This window comes from Desmodus rotundus, chromosome 5, assembly GCF_022682495.2.
Source record: "Desmodus rotundus isolate HL8 chromosome 5, HLdesRot8A.1, whole genome shotgun sequence".
Lineage (NCBI taxonomy): Eukaryota > Metazoa > Chordata > Mammalia > Chiroptera > Phyllostomidae > Desmodus > Desmodus rotundus.
In genome coordinates this window covers 91,418,952-91,436,406 of record NC_071391.1, presented here as the reverse complement: position 1 = coordinate 91,436,406, position 17,455 = coordinate 91,418,952, and the positions used below count along the sequence as shown (strand labels likewise).

The window sequence follows — 17,455 nt, the reverse complement described above, 5'->3', positions numbered from 1 at the left end:
TTATTCCCCATCCACTTCTCTTTGTTCATACTTGCTTCATTACCATTCCTCAGTATACAAGCCTGTTCTTGCCTAAGGCCACAATCCCTCTTCTGGAAAGATCTTCTCCAGACCCTCAAATGGTTGGGTCCTCACTTCATTCAGTGAAAATGCCACCTCCCCTGAGTGGCCTTCCTAGACCACCTTGCTTACCAACAATCTCTGACACACTCTTTTCCAGACAATGTATTATTGTTCTCCCACTAATTATCTCTAAATGAAATTATACTACATATATTTTTCTTATTCCTTTTATGTCTCAACTAGAAAGTAAGCTCCATATGGTCAGGGATGTCCATCTGTTTTGTTCAATATTATATTCCCAGTGATAAGAACAGTGCCATGCATATAGAGTTTAATATATACTTAATATATATTTGTGGAATGAAAAAATTTGGGGTTATTTTGGCAAATTTTAAAATTACTCCTTTTTGGGCCACCTTTAAAGTGTTATGAAAAGATATTTTTTAAGGTAAAGATATTTTACCTTTAAGTCTATCCTTCCAAAGACAACTGTTTTTAATCTGTGAGCCCTTCTCATCTCTACCTCCACTCACAGATTTTATATATCATCTTAGTTGATCTCAAAAGCATGCGGCTATTCAGAGATCACTTGATATCCTACCATATTCCCCTTTCTTGGGACTCCATAGCCCATCATCCTTTGCTCTCATCTTGCTGGCCCAGTTGCTCTCAGAAATGTTGCACAACCATACAGGAAAGGCCACAGTTTGCCATTGTTTAGAACAGCAGAGGGAAAGGGTCTTAAGTTAAAACTCCAGAAGACCCTCTTAAACACCATTCATTCATCTACAGGCATTTCATGTGTGTCTCTGTGTGTGCATAACACAAAATAATCTTTAACTGAGTAATGATAATTTGATCTATAGTAGGGGGAAATTTTATATAACTTCAGAGAAGGCAGGGAGTCATATAGGTGGGATTTTTCATCTACAGGCATTTCTTTCTTCTTTTTTTTTTAATCCTCACCCAAGGACATTTTTTTATTGCTTTTAGAGACAGAAAAAGGGAGAGAGAGAGAAACATTGATGTGGGAGAGAAACATTGATTGGCTGCCTCTGGCATGGCCCAGACCTGGGATCGTATACACCCGGGCTAGGGCTCAAACCTGCAACCTTTTGGTTACAGGAAGATGCTCCAACCAACTGAGCCACACCAGTCAGAGCTTCAGGCATTTCTTGAGCCTCTGAACTGTGTTAGGAACTGTAGTGGCCATTGATGATATAAAAATGAATATCATTTTCCCAGTTTTCAAGGAACTCATAGACTAGTGAGAAAAAGAAGCATGCGGACAAATGAGTTACAAGATAAGTATCATGTGGCTAGTTAGAGAAGGCTACTGGATTCCAGAGGAGAGGGAGACTAACTTTGTGAAATGGGACAGTGCATGAAGGCATGGAAATGTGAGAGTTGTGGGGTGTTTGGACATGAATGAGCATTGTGTTGGCTGCAGTGCAGGACACCTGGGAGAAAGGGAGAGGGACCAGAGTGGCAGAAAACAAAGCAGGGATGGTAGCCCCTGGTGAGTTAATTATATGTTATGCAAAGAAATTTGGAATTTATTTCAAAATATTGAACATTCAATAAAAAACAGAAAAGAATTTTCTGATTGCAAGTTCTGAATTTATGCATTGTTCATTTATTCATTCATTCAATCAATATATTTTGAGCTCCTGTTATGTACTAAGCAGAGTACTAAGCTCTGAGTGTATGGTATATAATAGTCATTTTCTTTTCTTTTCTATTTAAAAAAATTTTCAATTACAGTTGACATACAATATTATATTATGTTCAGTTGTACAATATAGTGATCAGAAATTTATATAATTTATGAAATGATCACCTCAATAACTCTAATATTCATCTGACACCATACATAGTTATGACAATATCATTAATTATAATCCCTATGCTGTATTTACTTTAGATCCCTATGACTACTTTATAACTGCCAATTTGTACTTCTTAAACCCTTTTCACTCAATGCCTCAACCCTTCCTTTCCTCTGGCAATCATCAGTTTGCTCTCTGTATTTATAAGTTTGTTATTGTGATATTTGTTTGTTTTTTAGATTTCACATATAACTGAAATCTTAGGGTATTTTTTTCTGTATGACTTATTTACTTAGCATGATACCCTCCAGGTCCATTCACGTTGATGAACATGGCAAAATTTCATTGTTTTTTGGCTGAGTAGTACTCCATTGCATATTTGTACCGTATCTTCTTTATCCATACATGTAGCAACAGACACTCAGGTTGCTTCCATATATTGGCTATTTTAAATAATGTTGCAATTAACATAGCGGCCAATATATCTTTTGGATTTAGAGTTCTGAATTTCTTTGATAAATACCCAGAGATGGAATTTGTGGGTTATACAGTGGTTCTATTTTTAATTTTTTCAGGACACTTCATACTGTTTTTATTTATAGTGGCTGTCCCAGTTTTCAGTCCCATTTACAGTGCACAAGAGCTCCCTTTTCTCCATATCACCACCAAACCATGTTGTCTTCTTATTTGTTGATTTACTGATGATAACTATTCTAACAGGTGTGAGTTGATATCTTATTGTGATTTTAACTTGCATTTTTCCTGTAGATTAGTGATGTTGAGCATCTTTTTATGTGTGTATTGGCCATATGTATGTCCTCTTTGGAAAAGTGTCTATTCAGTGCCCTCTACCCATTTTTAATCAGACTGTTTGTCTTTCTGGTATAAAGCTGTATGCGTTTCTTATATATTTTGAATCTTAATTTATCAGATGTGTCATTGGCAAATATCTTCTCTAATTCACTAAGTTGTCTTTTTTAAAAATTATTTGATTGTTGTTCAATTACAGTTGTCTACATTTTCTCCCCACCCCTCTGCCCCACCCCAGCCAAACCCACCTCCCTCCCCTGCTTCCACCCTCCCCCTTGGTTTTGTCTATGTGTCCTTCATAGTAGTTCCTGAAAACCCGTCTTTTCACTGTCCCTTCCCCCGTCCACTCTGGCTATTGCTAGACTGTTCTTAACTTCAATATATCTGGTTATATTTTGCTAGCTTTTTTCTTCTCTTGATTATGTTCCAGTTAAAGGTGAGATCATATGGTATTTGTCCCTCACTTCCTGGCTTATTTCACTTAGCATAATGCTCTCCAGTTTCATCCATGCTATTGCAAAGGGTATAAGCTCCTTCTTTCTCTCTGCTGCGTAGAATTCCATTGTGTAAATATACCATAGTTTTTGGATCCACTCGTTTGCTGATGGGCACTTAGGTTGCTTCCAGTACTTGGCTATTGTAAATTGTGCTGCTATGAACATTGCGGTGCACAGGTTCTTTTCGATTGGTGTTTCAGTGTTCTTAGGGTATAATCCCAGCAGCGGAATTACTGGGTCAAAGGGCAGTTCCATTTTTAGTTTTCTGAGGAAATTCCATATTGTTTTCCACAGTGGCCTCACCAGTCTGCATTCCCACCAACAGTGCACGAGGGTTCCCTTTTCTGCACATCCTCTCCAACATTTGTTTGTGGATTTGTTTATGTTGGCCATTCTGACTGGTGTGAGATGATACCTCATTGTGGTTTTAATTTGCATCTCTCTGATGGCTAGTGATGCTGAGCATCTTTTCATATGTCTCTGGGCCCTCTGTATGTCTTTCTTGGAGAAGTGTCTGTTCAAGTTCTTTGCCCATGTTTTATTGGGTTTATTGTCTTCCTGGAGTGGAGTTTTGTGAGTTCTTCATATATTTTGGAGATCAGACCCTTATCTGAGGTAGCATTGGCAAATATGTTTTCCCATACTGTTGGTTCTCTTTGTAATTTGGTGTTGTTTTCTTTAGCCATGCAGAAGCTTTTTAGTTTGATGAGGACCCATTTGTTTATTCTTTCCTTTATGTCCCTTCCTTGAGGGGACATGTCTGTGAGGATGTTGCCGTGTGGAATGTCTGAGATTTTCCTGCCAATGTTTTCCCCTAGGACTTTTATGGTGTTATGACTTATATTTAAGTCTTTTATCCACCTTGAATTTATTTTTGTGTATGGTGTAAGCGGTGATCAAGTTTCAATTTTTTGCATGTAGCTGTCCAGATATCCCAACACCATTTGTTGAAGAGGCTATTTTTGCTCCATTTTATGCTCCTACCTCCTCTGTCAAATATTAATTGACCATAGAGATTTGGGTTTACTTCTGGGCTCTCTGTTCGTTCCATTGGTCTATGTGCCTGTTATTATGCCAGTACCTGGCTGTTTTGATTACAGTGGCCTTGTAGTACACTTTGATACCAGGTATTCTGATCCCCCCTTATTTTTTCTTCCATCTCAAAATTGCTGCAGCTATTGGGGGTCATTTATGGTTCCATATAAATTTCTGCAATGTTTGTTCTATATCTATGAAATATGTCATTGGTACTTTAATAGGGATTGCATTGAATCTATAAATCGCTTTGGGTAGTATGGCCATTTTGATGATGTTAATTCTTCCAATCCATGAGCATGGTCCATGCTTCCATTTGTTTGTGTCTTCCTTGATTTATTTCTTCAGTGTTGAGTAGCTTTCCGAGTACAGGTCTTTTATCTCCTTGGTTAGGTTTATTGCTAGGTACTTTATTTTTCCTGTTGCTATATCAAATATGATTTTTTTCCTGATTTCTGTTTCTGATATTTCATTGTTGGTGTACAAGAATGCCTTTGATTTCTGAGTATTGACTTTGTGTCGTGCTGTTTTGCCAAATTCATTTATTAGGTCAAATAGTTTTTGGTGGTATCTATAGGATGTTCCATGTACACTATCATGTCATCTGCAAACAGTGACAGTTTCATTTCCTCCTTTCCAATTTGGATGCCTTTTATTTCTCTTTCTTCTCTGATTGCTGTGGCTAGGACTTCCAATGCTATGTTGAATAGGAGTGGTGAGAGAGGGCATCCTTGTCTTGTTCCTGATCTCAGTGGGAAAGCTCTAAGGTTCTGTCCATTGAGTATGATATTGGCTGTGGGTCTCTCATATATGGCCTTTATTATCTTGAGGAATGCTCCCTCTATTCCCACTTTGCTGAGTGCTTTTATCATAAATGGGTGCTGTAACTTAACGAATGCTTTTTCCGCATCTGTTGATATGATCATGTGATTTTTGTCTTTGCTTTTCTTTATGCGGTGTATTATGTTTATTATTTTGTGAATGTTGTACCATCTTTGCATCCCTGGGATGAATCCCACTTGATCGTGGTGTATGATCTTTTTAACGTATTGCTGGGTGTGGTTTGACAATATTTTGTTGAGGATTTTAGCGTCTATGTTCATCAGCGATATCGGCCTGAAGTTTTCCTTCTTTGTTATGTCTTTATCTGGTTTTGGGATTAGGATGATGTTGGCTTCATAAAAATACTTTAGGAGTGTTCCATTTTCTTGAAATAATCTGTGGAGGATGGGGGTTAGCTCTCCCTTAAATGCTGTGTAGAATTCTCCTGTGAAACGGTCTGGTCCAGGGCTTTTGTGTGTCAGAAGCTTTTTGATTACTGTTTCAATTTCGTCAGCTGTTATTGGTCTGTTCAGGCTATCTGCTTCTTTTTCATTGAGTTTTGGAAGGTTATCTTTTTCTAGAAATTTGTCCATTTCACATAGGTTTTCACATTTCTTGGCATACAGTTCTTCGTAGTAATTTCTTACAATCCTGTGTATTTCTGTGATATCAGTTGTAGTCTGTCCTCTTTCATTTCTGATTGTGTTTATTTGGGTCCTCTCCCTTTTTTCTTGATGAGCCTGCTTAAAGCTTGTTGATTTTGTTTGTCTTTTCAAAGAACCAGCTCCTGGATTCATTGATCCTTACAATTGTGCTTTTAGTCTCTAGGTCATTTAATTCTGCTCTGACCTTGGTTATTTCCTACTTTATACTTGGCTCTGGGTTGTCTTTGTTGTTGGGAGGGTGGAGGCGGGGGAGGGAGGGAGGTTTGGCTGGGGTGGGGTGGAGGGGTGGGGAGAAAATGCAGACAACTGTAATTGAACAACAATAAAAAATGTTTAATTAAAAAATTTTCCCTTGGCTGAGAATACATAACAAAAAATATTACTGAAAGTACTGTCGGAGAGTTTACTGTCTGTATTTTCTTCTAGGAGTTTTATGATTTCAGGTCTTACATTTAAGTATGTAATCCATTTTGAGTTTATTCTTGTGTATGGTATAAGAAAATGATCCAGTTTTATTCTTTTTCATGTTTCTGTCCAGTTTTCCTAACACCATTTATTGAGAAGAATATCTTTACCCCATTGTATATTCTTGCCTCCTTTGTTATACATTTATTGACCATATTTGTGTGGATTTATTCCTAGGGTCTCTCTTCTGTTCCATTGATCAATGCGTCTGTTTTGATGCCAATACCATGCTGTTTTTGATTACTATAGCCTTGCAGTATTGTTTGACATCAGGTAGTACGATTCCTCCAACTTTGTTCTTCTTTATCAAGATTGCTTCCACTATTAAGGGTCTTTTGGGGCTCCGTGTAAAGTCTATTTGTTCTAGTTCTGTGAAAAATGCCATTTGTATTTTGATAGGGATTGCATTGACTCTGTAGATTGCTTTGGGTGGTATAGACAGTTTAACAATATTAATTCTTCCTTTCCATGAACATAGTCTATGCTTCCATTCATTTGCATCCTTCAAATTCTTTCTTCAATGTCTTATAGTTTTCCAAGTATAGGTCTTTTACCTTCTTGGTTAAATTTATTTCTAGGTATTTTTTGCTACAATTGTAAGTAGGATTGTTTTCTTTTTCACATAAAAGTTTTTAGTCTGTCAATTCTCTCATGAAAAATCTGCATAACGACCACAGATGAAGTCACTGAAGAATCTTTACTCCTTCTTTTGTCCAATCTCCAGCTCAGTTTTTGCACACCAACAGTAACCTTTGCTGTCCCCCCAACTTTCTTCATTCTGTTCTGGTATTCTTTTTGGCGTTTTCCTGAGGTCTTCATCTCATACAGGCCATGACTTACAAATCTACGTTTGGGTCCATTTTTTCTTTGTTTAATCCAGGGAATCATAAATTGTGCCAAAGCCAGTTGTCTTCCTACCACCAAAGTGGTTTCTGAATTCAAATACAAAGATGACATCTGGTGTAGTCTTGTACATTTTGGCTAGTTTTTCCAATATTTCTGTCTTAGGTATTGTTGCCTTCCCGGTGTAAAGGATGTCAATGACCATTTGTTTTTGTTGCAACAGGCTATTGGTCATGAACTCCTGGTCTGGATAGTTAGTGTGTTGTTCATGATAGTGGCTGATCTTGAAGCAGCCAAGAAGAAAAACAAGGAGATTGTTTTTTTAATTTCTCTTTTTCATAGTTCATTATTAGTGTATAAAAGTGCAACTGACATCTGAATATTAATTTTGTATCCTGCTGCTTTACTTATTTCATTATCAGTTCTTATAGTTTTTTCTTTGTTAAATCTTTAAGGTTTTCTATGTATAGTATCATGTCATCTGCAAATAAGGAGTTACTTTGTGCTTTCCAATTTGAATGCCTTTTATTTTTCTTGTCTGATTGCTGTGTCTGGGACTTCCCCTACTGTACTAAATAAAAGTGATGAATGTGGACAATCTTTTTTTCTTCCTAAAAATGCTTTTAGATTTTCATCATTGAATATAATGTCAGCTGTGGGTTTGTCACATATGGCCTTTATTATGTTGAGGTATATTCCCTTTATTACTACTTTTCTGAGAGTTTTTATCATAAGTGGATGATGGATTTTGCCAAATGGTATTTCTGCAAATATTGATATAATCATATGCTTTTTATCCTTCATTATATATATATGTGGTGTTTCACATTAATTGATTTGCAGATATTAAATGAACCTTGCATCTCAGGAATAAATCCTACTTGATCATGGTATGTAATCGCTAAATGTATTACTGAATTTGTTTTTCTAATATTTTTTGAGGAGTTTTGCATCTCTGTCATCAGGCATATTGACCTATAATTTTTTTTTTTTTTTTTGGTAGCGTCTGCATCTGGCTTTAGAATCAGGGTAATGCTGGCTTCATAAAATGAGCTTGGGAGCCTCCCCTCCTCGTCAATTTTTGGGAATAGTTTGAAAATTATAGGTGTTAATTCTTGGAATTATTTGGTAAAATTCACCTATAAAGGCATTTGGTCCAGGACTTTTATTTGTTAGGAGATTTTTATACAAATTCAATTTCATATATTCTTTTTTAAAAATATGTTTTATCGATTATGCTATTACAGTTATCCCTTTTTCTCTCCCCTTTATTCCCCCTCCACCCTGCACCACCCTCCCACTAACATTCCCCCACCTTAGTTCATGTCCATGAGTTGTACATATAAGTTCTTTGGCTTCTCCATTTCCCACATTATTCTTAACCTCCCCCTGTCTATTTTGTACCTACCATTTATGCTTCTTATTCCCTGTACCTTTTTCCCTATTCTTGCTCTTCCCTCTCCCCACTGATAACCCTCCATGTCATCTCCATTTCTGTGATTCTGTTCCTGTTCTAGTTGTTTGCTTAGTTTTTTTTTTTTTTTTTTTTTTTTTAGGTTCAGTTGTTGATAGTTGTGATTTTGTTGTCATTTTACTGTTCATATTTTTGATCATTTTCTTTTTCTTAGATAAGTCCCTTTAACATTTCATATAATAAGGGCTTAGTGATGATGAACTTCAACTTGACCTTATCAGGGAAGCACTTTATCTGCCCTCCCATTCTAAATGATCAATTTCATATACTCTTGAGTATGCCAGTTATATTCTAGTTATCAGTCTGCTCAGATTTTCTGTTTCTTCTTCATTCAGTCTTGGAAGACTGTATGTTTCTAGGAATTCATCCATTTCTTCTTGATTATCCAATTAGTTGACATATAGTTATTTGTAGAATTTTCCTCTAATTTTTTTGTATTTCTGTACTGTTGGTTTTCACTAGTGCTTTTTGATTTCTGACTATATTTGTTTTATCTCTCTCTCTTTTTCTTGATGAGTCTGCTTAAGTGTTTATTAATCTTGTTTATCTTTTCAAAAATCCAACTCTTTTTTTAATATATTTATTGATTATACTATTACAGTTGTCCCATTCCCCCCCCAACTCCACTCCATCCTGCCCACCCCTTCCCTCCCACATTCCCCCACTATAGTTCATGTCCATGGGTCATGTATATAAGTTCTTTGGCTTCTACATTTCCTACACTATTCTTACCCTCCCCCTGTCTATTTTCTACCTACCATTTATGCTACTTATTCTCTGTACCTTTCCCCCCTCTCCCCCTCCCACTCCCCTATTGACAACCCTCCATGTGATCTCCATTTCTGTGGTTCTGTTTCTGTTCTAGTTGTTTGCTTAGTTTTCTTTTGTTTCGGTTTTAGGTGTAGTCATTAATAACTGTGAGTTTGCTGTCATTTTTACTGTTCCTATTTTTGATCTTCTTTTTCTTAGGTAAGTCCCTTTAACACTTCATATAATAAGGGCTTGGTGATGATGAACTTCTTTAACTTGACCTTATCTGAGAAGCACTTTATCTTCCCTTCCATTCTAAATGATAGCTTTGCTGGATACAGTAATCTTGGATGTAGGTCCTTGCGTTTAATCTTGGGTAATGTAATTATGATGTGCCTTGGTGTGTTCCTCCTTGGGTCCAGCTTCTTTGGGACTCTCTGAGCTTCCTGGACTTCCTGGAAGTCTGTTTTCTTTGCCAGACTGGGGAAGTTCTCCTTCATTATTTGTTCAAATAAGTTTTCAATTTTTTGTTCTTCCTCTTCTCCTGGCACCCCTATAATTCGGATGTTGGAACATTTCAAGATGTCCTGGAGGTTCCTAAGCGTCTCCTCATTTTTCCGAATTTATGTTTCTTCATTCTTTTCTGGTTGGATGTTTGTTTCTTCCTTCTAGTCCTCACCATTGATTTGAGTCCCAGTTTCCTTCACATCACTATTGGTTCCCTGTACATTTTCCTTTGTTTCTCTTAGCATAGGCTTCATTTTTTCATCTACTTTTCGAACAGATTCAACCAATTTTGTGAGCATATTGATAACCAGTGCTTTGAACTGTGCATCCGATAGGTTAGCTATCTCTTCCTCGCTTAGTTGTATTTTTTCTGGAGCTTTGAAGTGTTCTGTCATTTGGGCCATTTTTTTTTTTTTTGTCTTGGCGCGTCTGTTACTTTAAGGGGCAGAGCCTTAGGTGTTCACCGGGGTGGGGTAACGCTGGTTGCTGTGCTGTGACACTGTACAGCAGTCACAGTGGGGGAGGGGCCCAGAGGGAGCAATAGCGCCTGCTTCACTCTCCTCCGGATTTCAATCTTTCACTCTGATACCCACAATCAAACTGGGCCCCTCTGGTGCTAGTTCCTGAGTGGGTGGGCTTGTGCACACTCTAGGCCCCTGTGGGTCTCTCCAACGACCTCTCCTGTGAGGCTGGGAGTCTCTCCTGCTGCCGCCCCAACCCCCACGGGCGTTTTCAATCAAAGGTTTGAGGCTTTATTTCCCCAAGCTGTAGCCCTGGGTTGCGCGGTCTGTTTTGCTCCCCTGTTCATCTGGTTTATCTATGTTCGAATGTGGGGCTGCGGTGTGCTACCCACACTCTGCCTGCCCCGCTCTCCGCCACTCCGAGTCCGGCCCTCTCAGTTATCTGCTCGAATGTGTGGCCGCAGGGTCTGCTAGTGCTCGGACTACCTGCCCCAGTCGTCCCACACTCCGCCAGTCTTGGTCCGCCACAGCTACGCGAGTCCTCTCCACCCCGGTGCCCGTCTCTGCCCCTCCTACCGGTCTAGATGAATGTTTATTTTTTATTTCCTTGGTGTCGGACCCCCTTGCCGTTCGATTCTCTGTCAGTTCTGGTTGTGTGAGGAGGCGCAGTGTGTCTACCTACGCTGCCATCTTGGTTCTCCCCACTACTTATCAAAATCCAACTCTTACATTGAAGCTAAGAACAATCTAACAATGGACAGGGAGGAGTGGGGAGGGGACAGTGAGGAGAGGGGATTACAGGAACTACTATAAAAGACACACAGACAAAATCAAGGGGGAGGGTGGAGGTGGGGGAGGGAGGGGGGTTCAGCTGGGGTGGGGTGGAGGAATGGGGAGAAAAGGCACACAACTGTAATTGAATAACAATAAAAAATTAAAATTAAAAAAAATCCAGCTCTCGGTTTCATTGATCTTTTGTATTGTATTTTTTAGACTCTGTTTTCATTATTTTTGCTCTGATCTTTATTCTTTCCTTCCTTCTACTCACTTTTTCTTTGTTTGTTGTTATTTCTACTTCCTTTACGTATGAGGTTATACCGTTTATGAGAAATTTTTCTTGTTTCTTGAGGTTAGCCTGTATTGCTATGAGTTTCCTGTTAGAACTGCTTTGGCTGAGTCCCATAAATTTGGGGTTGTTGTGTTTTTCATTTTCATCTGTCTCAAGGTCTCTTTCAGTTTCTTCCTTAATCTCATTGTTAACCCATTCATTGTTTAGTAGCATGTTATTTGGCCACCATGTGTTAGTGTGTTTTTCAGTTTTCTTTTTGTTATTGACTTCTAGTTGCATATCACTGTCATCAGAAAAGATGTTTGATCTTATTTCAACCTTCTTAAATTTGTTGAGACATGTTTTGTGACTTAACATGTGGTCCATTCTGGAAAATGTTCCATGTGCACTTGAAAAGAATGTATATTCTGCTACTTTGGCATGAAATGTTAAAATAATATTTTAAATCCATCTGGTCTATTTTGCCATTTAAAGCCATTGTTTTCTTTTTTATTTTCTGTCTGGATGACTTATCTGTGGACATCAATGGGGTATTAAAGTCCTCTGCCATTACCGTATTACTGTGGATCTGTTTCTTTACATCCATTAATATTTATTTTATGTATTCAGGTGCTCCTACAATGGGTGCATAAATATTTACAAGAGTTATATCCTCTTGTTGGGTTGATACCTTTATTGTTATAAAAATGTCTTTTTTGTGTGTCTTGTCATTGCCTTTGTTTTAAAGTCTATTTTGTCTGATATCAGTATTGCTGCCCTATTTTTTTTCCATTTTCAAAAAAAAAATTTTTCCATCCTTTTCCTTCCAGTCTGTGTTGTCATTTGATCTGGAGTAGGTTTCTTGTAGGTTTCCTGTGTATGGACCCTGTTTTATGACCTATTTAGCCACCCTATATCCTTTGATTGGAGCACTTATTTTACTTACATTTAAAGTAATTATTGATAGATATGTATTTATTGCCATCTTATTATTCATATTTTTAGTTTTCTTCATTTCTTTTAAATTATATTTTATTGATTATGCTGTTACAGTTTTCCCAATTTTTCCCCTTTTGCCCCCTTCCATCCTCACCCCCACTCCCTCAGGCAATCCCTACACTATTGTTCATGTCCATGGGTCATGCACATAAGTTCTTTGGCTACTCCATTTCCTATACTGTACTTTACATCCCCACGGCTATTCTGTAACTACCAATTTGTACTTTTTAATCCCTTCACCTCTTCACCCATTCTCCCACACATCCCCTCCCATATGGCAACCATCAAAGCACTCTCCATATCCATGATTCTTTCTCTGTTCTTCTTGTTTGCTTAGTTTGTTTCTTAGATTCAATTGTTGATAGATATGTGTTCATTGCCATTTTATTGTTCATAGTTTTAACTTTCTTCTTTTTCTTAAATAAGTCCATTTAACATTTCATATAACAATGGTTTGTGATGATGAACTCCTTTAGTATTTTTCTTGTCTGGGAAGAACTTTATCCACCCTTCAATTATAAATGGTAGCTTTGCTGTGTAGAGCAATCTTGTCTATCTAGGTCCCTGCTTTCCATGACTTTGAATATTTCTTGCCAATCCCTTCTAGCCTGCAAAGATTCTTTTGAGAAATCAGGTGACAGTCTTATAGGAACTCCCCTGTAAGTAACTAACTACTTTTCTCTTGCTGCTTTAAGATTCTCTCTTTATCTTTAACCTTTGGTGTTTTAATTATGATATGCCTTAAAGCGGGCCTCTTTGTTTCCATCTTGTTTGGGACTTTCCGTGCTTCCTAGACTTGCATGTCTATTTCCTTCACCAAATTAGAGAAGTTTTCTTTCATTATATTTTCAAATAGATTTCCAATTTCCAATCTCTTGCTCCTTCTTTTCTCCTGTCACTTCTATGATGTGAATGTTGAAATGCTTGAAGTTGTCTCAGAGGCTGCTTACACTATCCTCATTTTTTTTAGATTTTTTTCTTCTTGTTGTTCTGATCAGTTGGTTTTTGCTTCCTTATGTTCCAAATCATTGATTTGATTCTCAGCCTTATCCACTCTACTGTTGTTTCCCTATACATTTTTCTTACTTTCAATTAGTGTATCCTTCATTTCTGACTGGATCTTTTTTTATTCGGCCGAGGTCCTCACTAAGTTCCTTGGACATCTTTATAACCAGTGTTTTGAACTCTGCATCTGATAGATTGCTTATCTCTATTACATTTAGTTCTTTTTCTGGTGTTTTGATCTATTCTTTCATCTGAGCCATGTTTCCTCATCTCCTCATTTTGACAGACTCCCTGTGTTTGTTTCTATGTATTAGGTAGAGCTGCTATGACTCCTTCTCTTGATAGTGTGCCCTAATGTAGTAGGTGTCCTATAGGGTCTTTTGGCACAGCCTCTCCTATCATCTAAGCTGTGCCCTTAGGTGTGCCCTTCCTGTGTGCTGCATACATCCTCCTCTTGTATTTGAGCCTTAATTGCTGTTGCCAGGTCAATGGGACAGATTTGTCCAGGCCAGTCAGCTGCAAGGACTGGCTGTGACCACTGACCACCAACCTCCACCCTCCATGGAGGATTAGCTGTGCAGGAGAAAGGTGGTGGTGCTCCAACAGGGTCTGTTCTGTCCACTGGATTCTCAAGCTGTGGGGTTGCCTGGTACAGGCCAAAATAAGCCCCAACCTGTGTTCTGCCCAGGGCCACCAGCTTGAGCTATAAAGTAATCTGCAGATGGCTGCTACTTGTGCTGGGCTTAGAGACTCCAAGGAAAAGAAAAGCTGTGAATCTATGCTGACTGCTGATAATACCTGGGACCCCTTAACAAAATGTATGGGGGCTAGGGGCTTACTGAGGCTTGCTGTTGCTTTTTTGAAAGGAATGTGGAAGTTGTACGGCATGAGCCAAGCCCAGCCATTCATATGGAAAAGTCACAGTTAACAGTTTGGGTGGGCCTATAAGTTGGCTAGGATGGAGTCTCAGGGGATCTCCAGAGCAGGGCAAACACTGTTAGCCAGGTTGATGGAGTCTCAGATATGACACGTGCCTGCTGGCTCTGTGGCTGTTTGTGGGGAGGGCTAGAAAAGGGACAATGGCCTTGTCTGCTCACCTTTCTGCCCAGGAGAAAGCTGTCGCCTAAGTCCTGCCTTTATGCCAGACACTTCGGTTCCTTCCTGTATGCCATTGGTGCCTTTCCAGCTGCTACCCAGGTGCTAGAGTTGAGAGTGAGTGAGTATGTGTAAGTCTGTATGTGTAAGTCTGTATGTGGGTTCTTTAGGGGAAAACTACTGGAGCTTGGGACTCCAGAAGTTTCTTCCACCAACTCAATCCCCAGTGGTTTTTGCAGGCAGAAGTTGTGGGGACTTATCTTCCTGGTGCTGAAATTCTGGGCTGGGGGTCCTGGTGTGGAGCTAGATCTTCTCCCTCCTGGGATACCCCTCCCAAATTTTTATGTACCATATGTGCATGTGGGACCAGCCCTTTCTGTGTTTCCACCCCTCCTACCACTCTGGATGGGTGCAGTTCTTTAATTCTGTATTTGTTAGATTTCCATTCAACTTGATTTCTGTAGGTTCTAAGTGTTGGTCATTCTATATTTTATTTGTAATTTTGATGTGGTTTTATGAGGGGGTGAGCCATGTTTACCTATGTTGTCATTTTTACTATGTTTTTCTTCTTAAAAAATTCCATTAACATTTGGTGGTGGTGAAATCCTTTAGCTTTTTCTTATCTGGGAATAAATAGTCATTTTCCTTGGCTTTATAAAGCCAACAATCCATAGGGCCCAAAGAAATGTTGTTTGACCACTGCTGCCCTAAAATCTATATGAATAGAAAACTTTATCCCAGCAATGAATGGAAATAATTTCCCAAACAATAGTTACAGGTTTAATCAAATCATGGTATGTATGTACACAAAATGGAATATTAGGTAGCCATTAAAAATGATGCTTGCTAGCATAGGGAAATAGTTTTAATGCTCCTTAATAGTATAGGAGAAATATTTGTGATGCTCACTAGAAAAACCATGGTAATAATCAATGCACAGTAGTATTTATCAATGAGGGGGAAAAAGCATAAAAACAACTATAAAATATACAAAAATATTAATTACAGTTGCCTTTCAGCAAAGTGATTTTTCTGCTACCATGTATTTTTTCTGTACCACAAGTTTTCTTTATTAACCATACATTTACTCCTTCAGCCAAACTTTTATTGTAAAAGGAAAAAAGATGAAGAGACAAGAAATCAAAGTTAGGAAGTAGGAAGAACCAGGACTGACACCTGTCTACCTGGCATAACTTAGATGTCATTATCCCTGGAGGGCTAGGATGTAGGAGGACTTCTTGCCTTATGGCAATTCCTTTAAGATGCATGGCTGGTCATTCCTTGCTTACACATGAAAGCAACTGTAATAGCTACTGTCTAGGGAGTGCCACAGGACCCACACTCTGGTATGGCAAGTTCTAATTCCAGTTGACTATTTGTGACATTAGGCCAGTCAGTCTACGCTTTCCCTGGTTATCCACCTTTCTGGAGAATATTTTCCAAAACCTTTTTAGGAAACAGGATAAACAGAAGGGTCCTGGTCACAGGGAAAGCAAGTATTCTTTTTCAAAATAAAGACAAACTTCTCTCAACATCCTATTTTTCCTCTAAACTTCAGTCTTCTAATCCTGATAGCAACTAATTTTTTTTTTAATCTCTTCCAGGAAATGATCGAAACAGCCTAGATTTCAACAGGCAGGTAAGGACTTTCAGAACAAAACCTTTATTCTATAAATTTGGGGGGTCATTTGTACTATGTCAGGTGTGGGAGAAACAAAGAAGTTGAAGCAAAGTTTGAGGGAGTTTATTCAGAGACTTGTATGTTTGAGGATTGGAAGGGGCCTTTAAAGGGCCTTTGCCTCTAACCCCCTTTCAACCCACAATCCAATGTCTGTGTCTGCTTTTCACTTTGGCCTCAAAAGAGTAGGGACAAATGTAGCACTGATTCATAATTTACTGCATGCCAGATGTGGTCAGAATCTAAGACAACAGCTATTTTCCTGTCAAAGCTCAACCTGAGTTGTATCTTGGACAAGTATGTTTATATGGTCTGACTGTGTGTAAAGGAATTTATGGAGGTACAAAATATGGAGTACCTGGATTCCTCATAGAACTCCTGATTTACAGGAAGAAAATAGTGAACAAAGCAAAGGAAACAGAACAAAAAGAGCTCAGAAAGGAGAGAGTGACTCAGCTCAGTGGGATAATGTAGGCACAAGCTCTGTTCCTTTGAAGAAAATTGAGTTGGGTGGGTTGGAGTTAATCAGGGAGGGCTTTCGGTAGAGAAAGGCAGTGCTGGATGGATGGCAGGATGGATAAATGTGGATGTGTAGAAAGAAGAAGAAAGAGGAAAGAGAGGAATTTTCTCTTAGGGTCAGAGGCTGATGGGAAGCATGGAGCAGAGGGCTGGGATAGGGTATGATGTCAGAAGCAGAAGGTGTGAATGTATGTTGAGAGGAGGAAGTGTAAGGTGGAGACAAGCAGAAAGCAATAATGGAGGACCTTAGAGAGAATCAGAGAGGTGAGAAATAGATACAAGATCAGAAACCTGGTTTTTGGTCCTGTTTCTGCCACTAACCAGCTTGTTCAAGTCACTTAATATATTTGGTCTGAATTTTTTCAGCTTCAGAGTTCATTTATTTCATAAATTTGGGGTGGAGTTGGGGGGAAAATGTGCTATGTCATGTGTGGAAATACAAAGAAAATTAAGACATGTTTTCTGCCCTGGAGGAGCTCACAGTCTACTATGAAGTATGGGAGAATAGAGAGAAAGGGAGAATAAGAAGGAAAGGGAGGGAGGGAGCCATGAAGGGTGGGAGAGTCTTTGTAGCCGAGCAAACCAGGGCCCATCCACATGTTGCACTGATGCATGACCCAACAATTAGTGTTGAAGGAAATGGGTTTTTATTTACAGAATTCCAACCTTGGCTGTGCTGGGAGCACTCCTGCTTGGAGCTCTGTTCTCCCACACGGCCCAACACTTCCCTTGATCCCCATCAGGCTATAAGCCAAAAACATGCTCAAAAGTTCCCCATATCCTTATTTCTTCTTAAGCCAGCTGTACCCACCGTTTTCCTTCCCACCCAGAATCTGAATTTGTGGGTTTCAGAGTCATCATCCTCTCATAGCAGGTCTCTCCTGGATCTG

General features: G+C 38.8%; 1 protein-coding gene and 1 pseudogene across 4 annotated transcripts in view; one reads left to right on the top strand and one right to left on the bottom strand.

The window, feature by feature from the left end:
• The window catches only part of POU2F3 (POU class 2 homeobox 3), a 103,725-nt gene that overhangs the window by 35,767 nt on the left and 50,503 nt on the right, over nt 1-17,455 (top strand). For 3 of the 4 annotated variants that reach the window (XM_045202997.2, XM_045203000.2, XM_045202996.2), the window contains one exon: nt 15,973-16,007. The exons of the other annotated variant lie outside the window; for it this stretch is intronic. In XM_045202997.2, coding sequence (XP_045058932.1) covers nt 15,973-16,007 — 35 coding nt within the window. The remainder of the gene's footprint in view (nt 1-15,972; nt 16,008-17,455) is intronic. 4 annotated transcript variants of the gene reach the window in all.
• Nucleotides 6,805-7,299, bottom strand: LOC112312973 (small ribosomal subunit protein eS24 pseudogene; annotated as a pseudogene).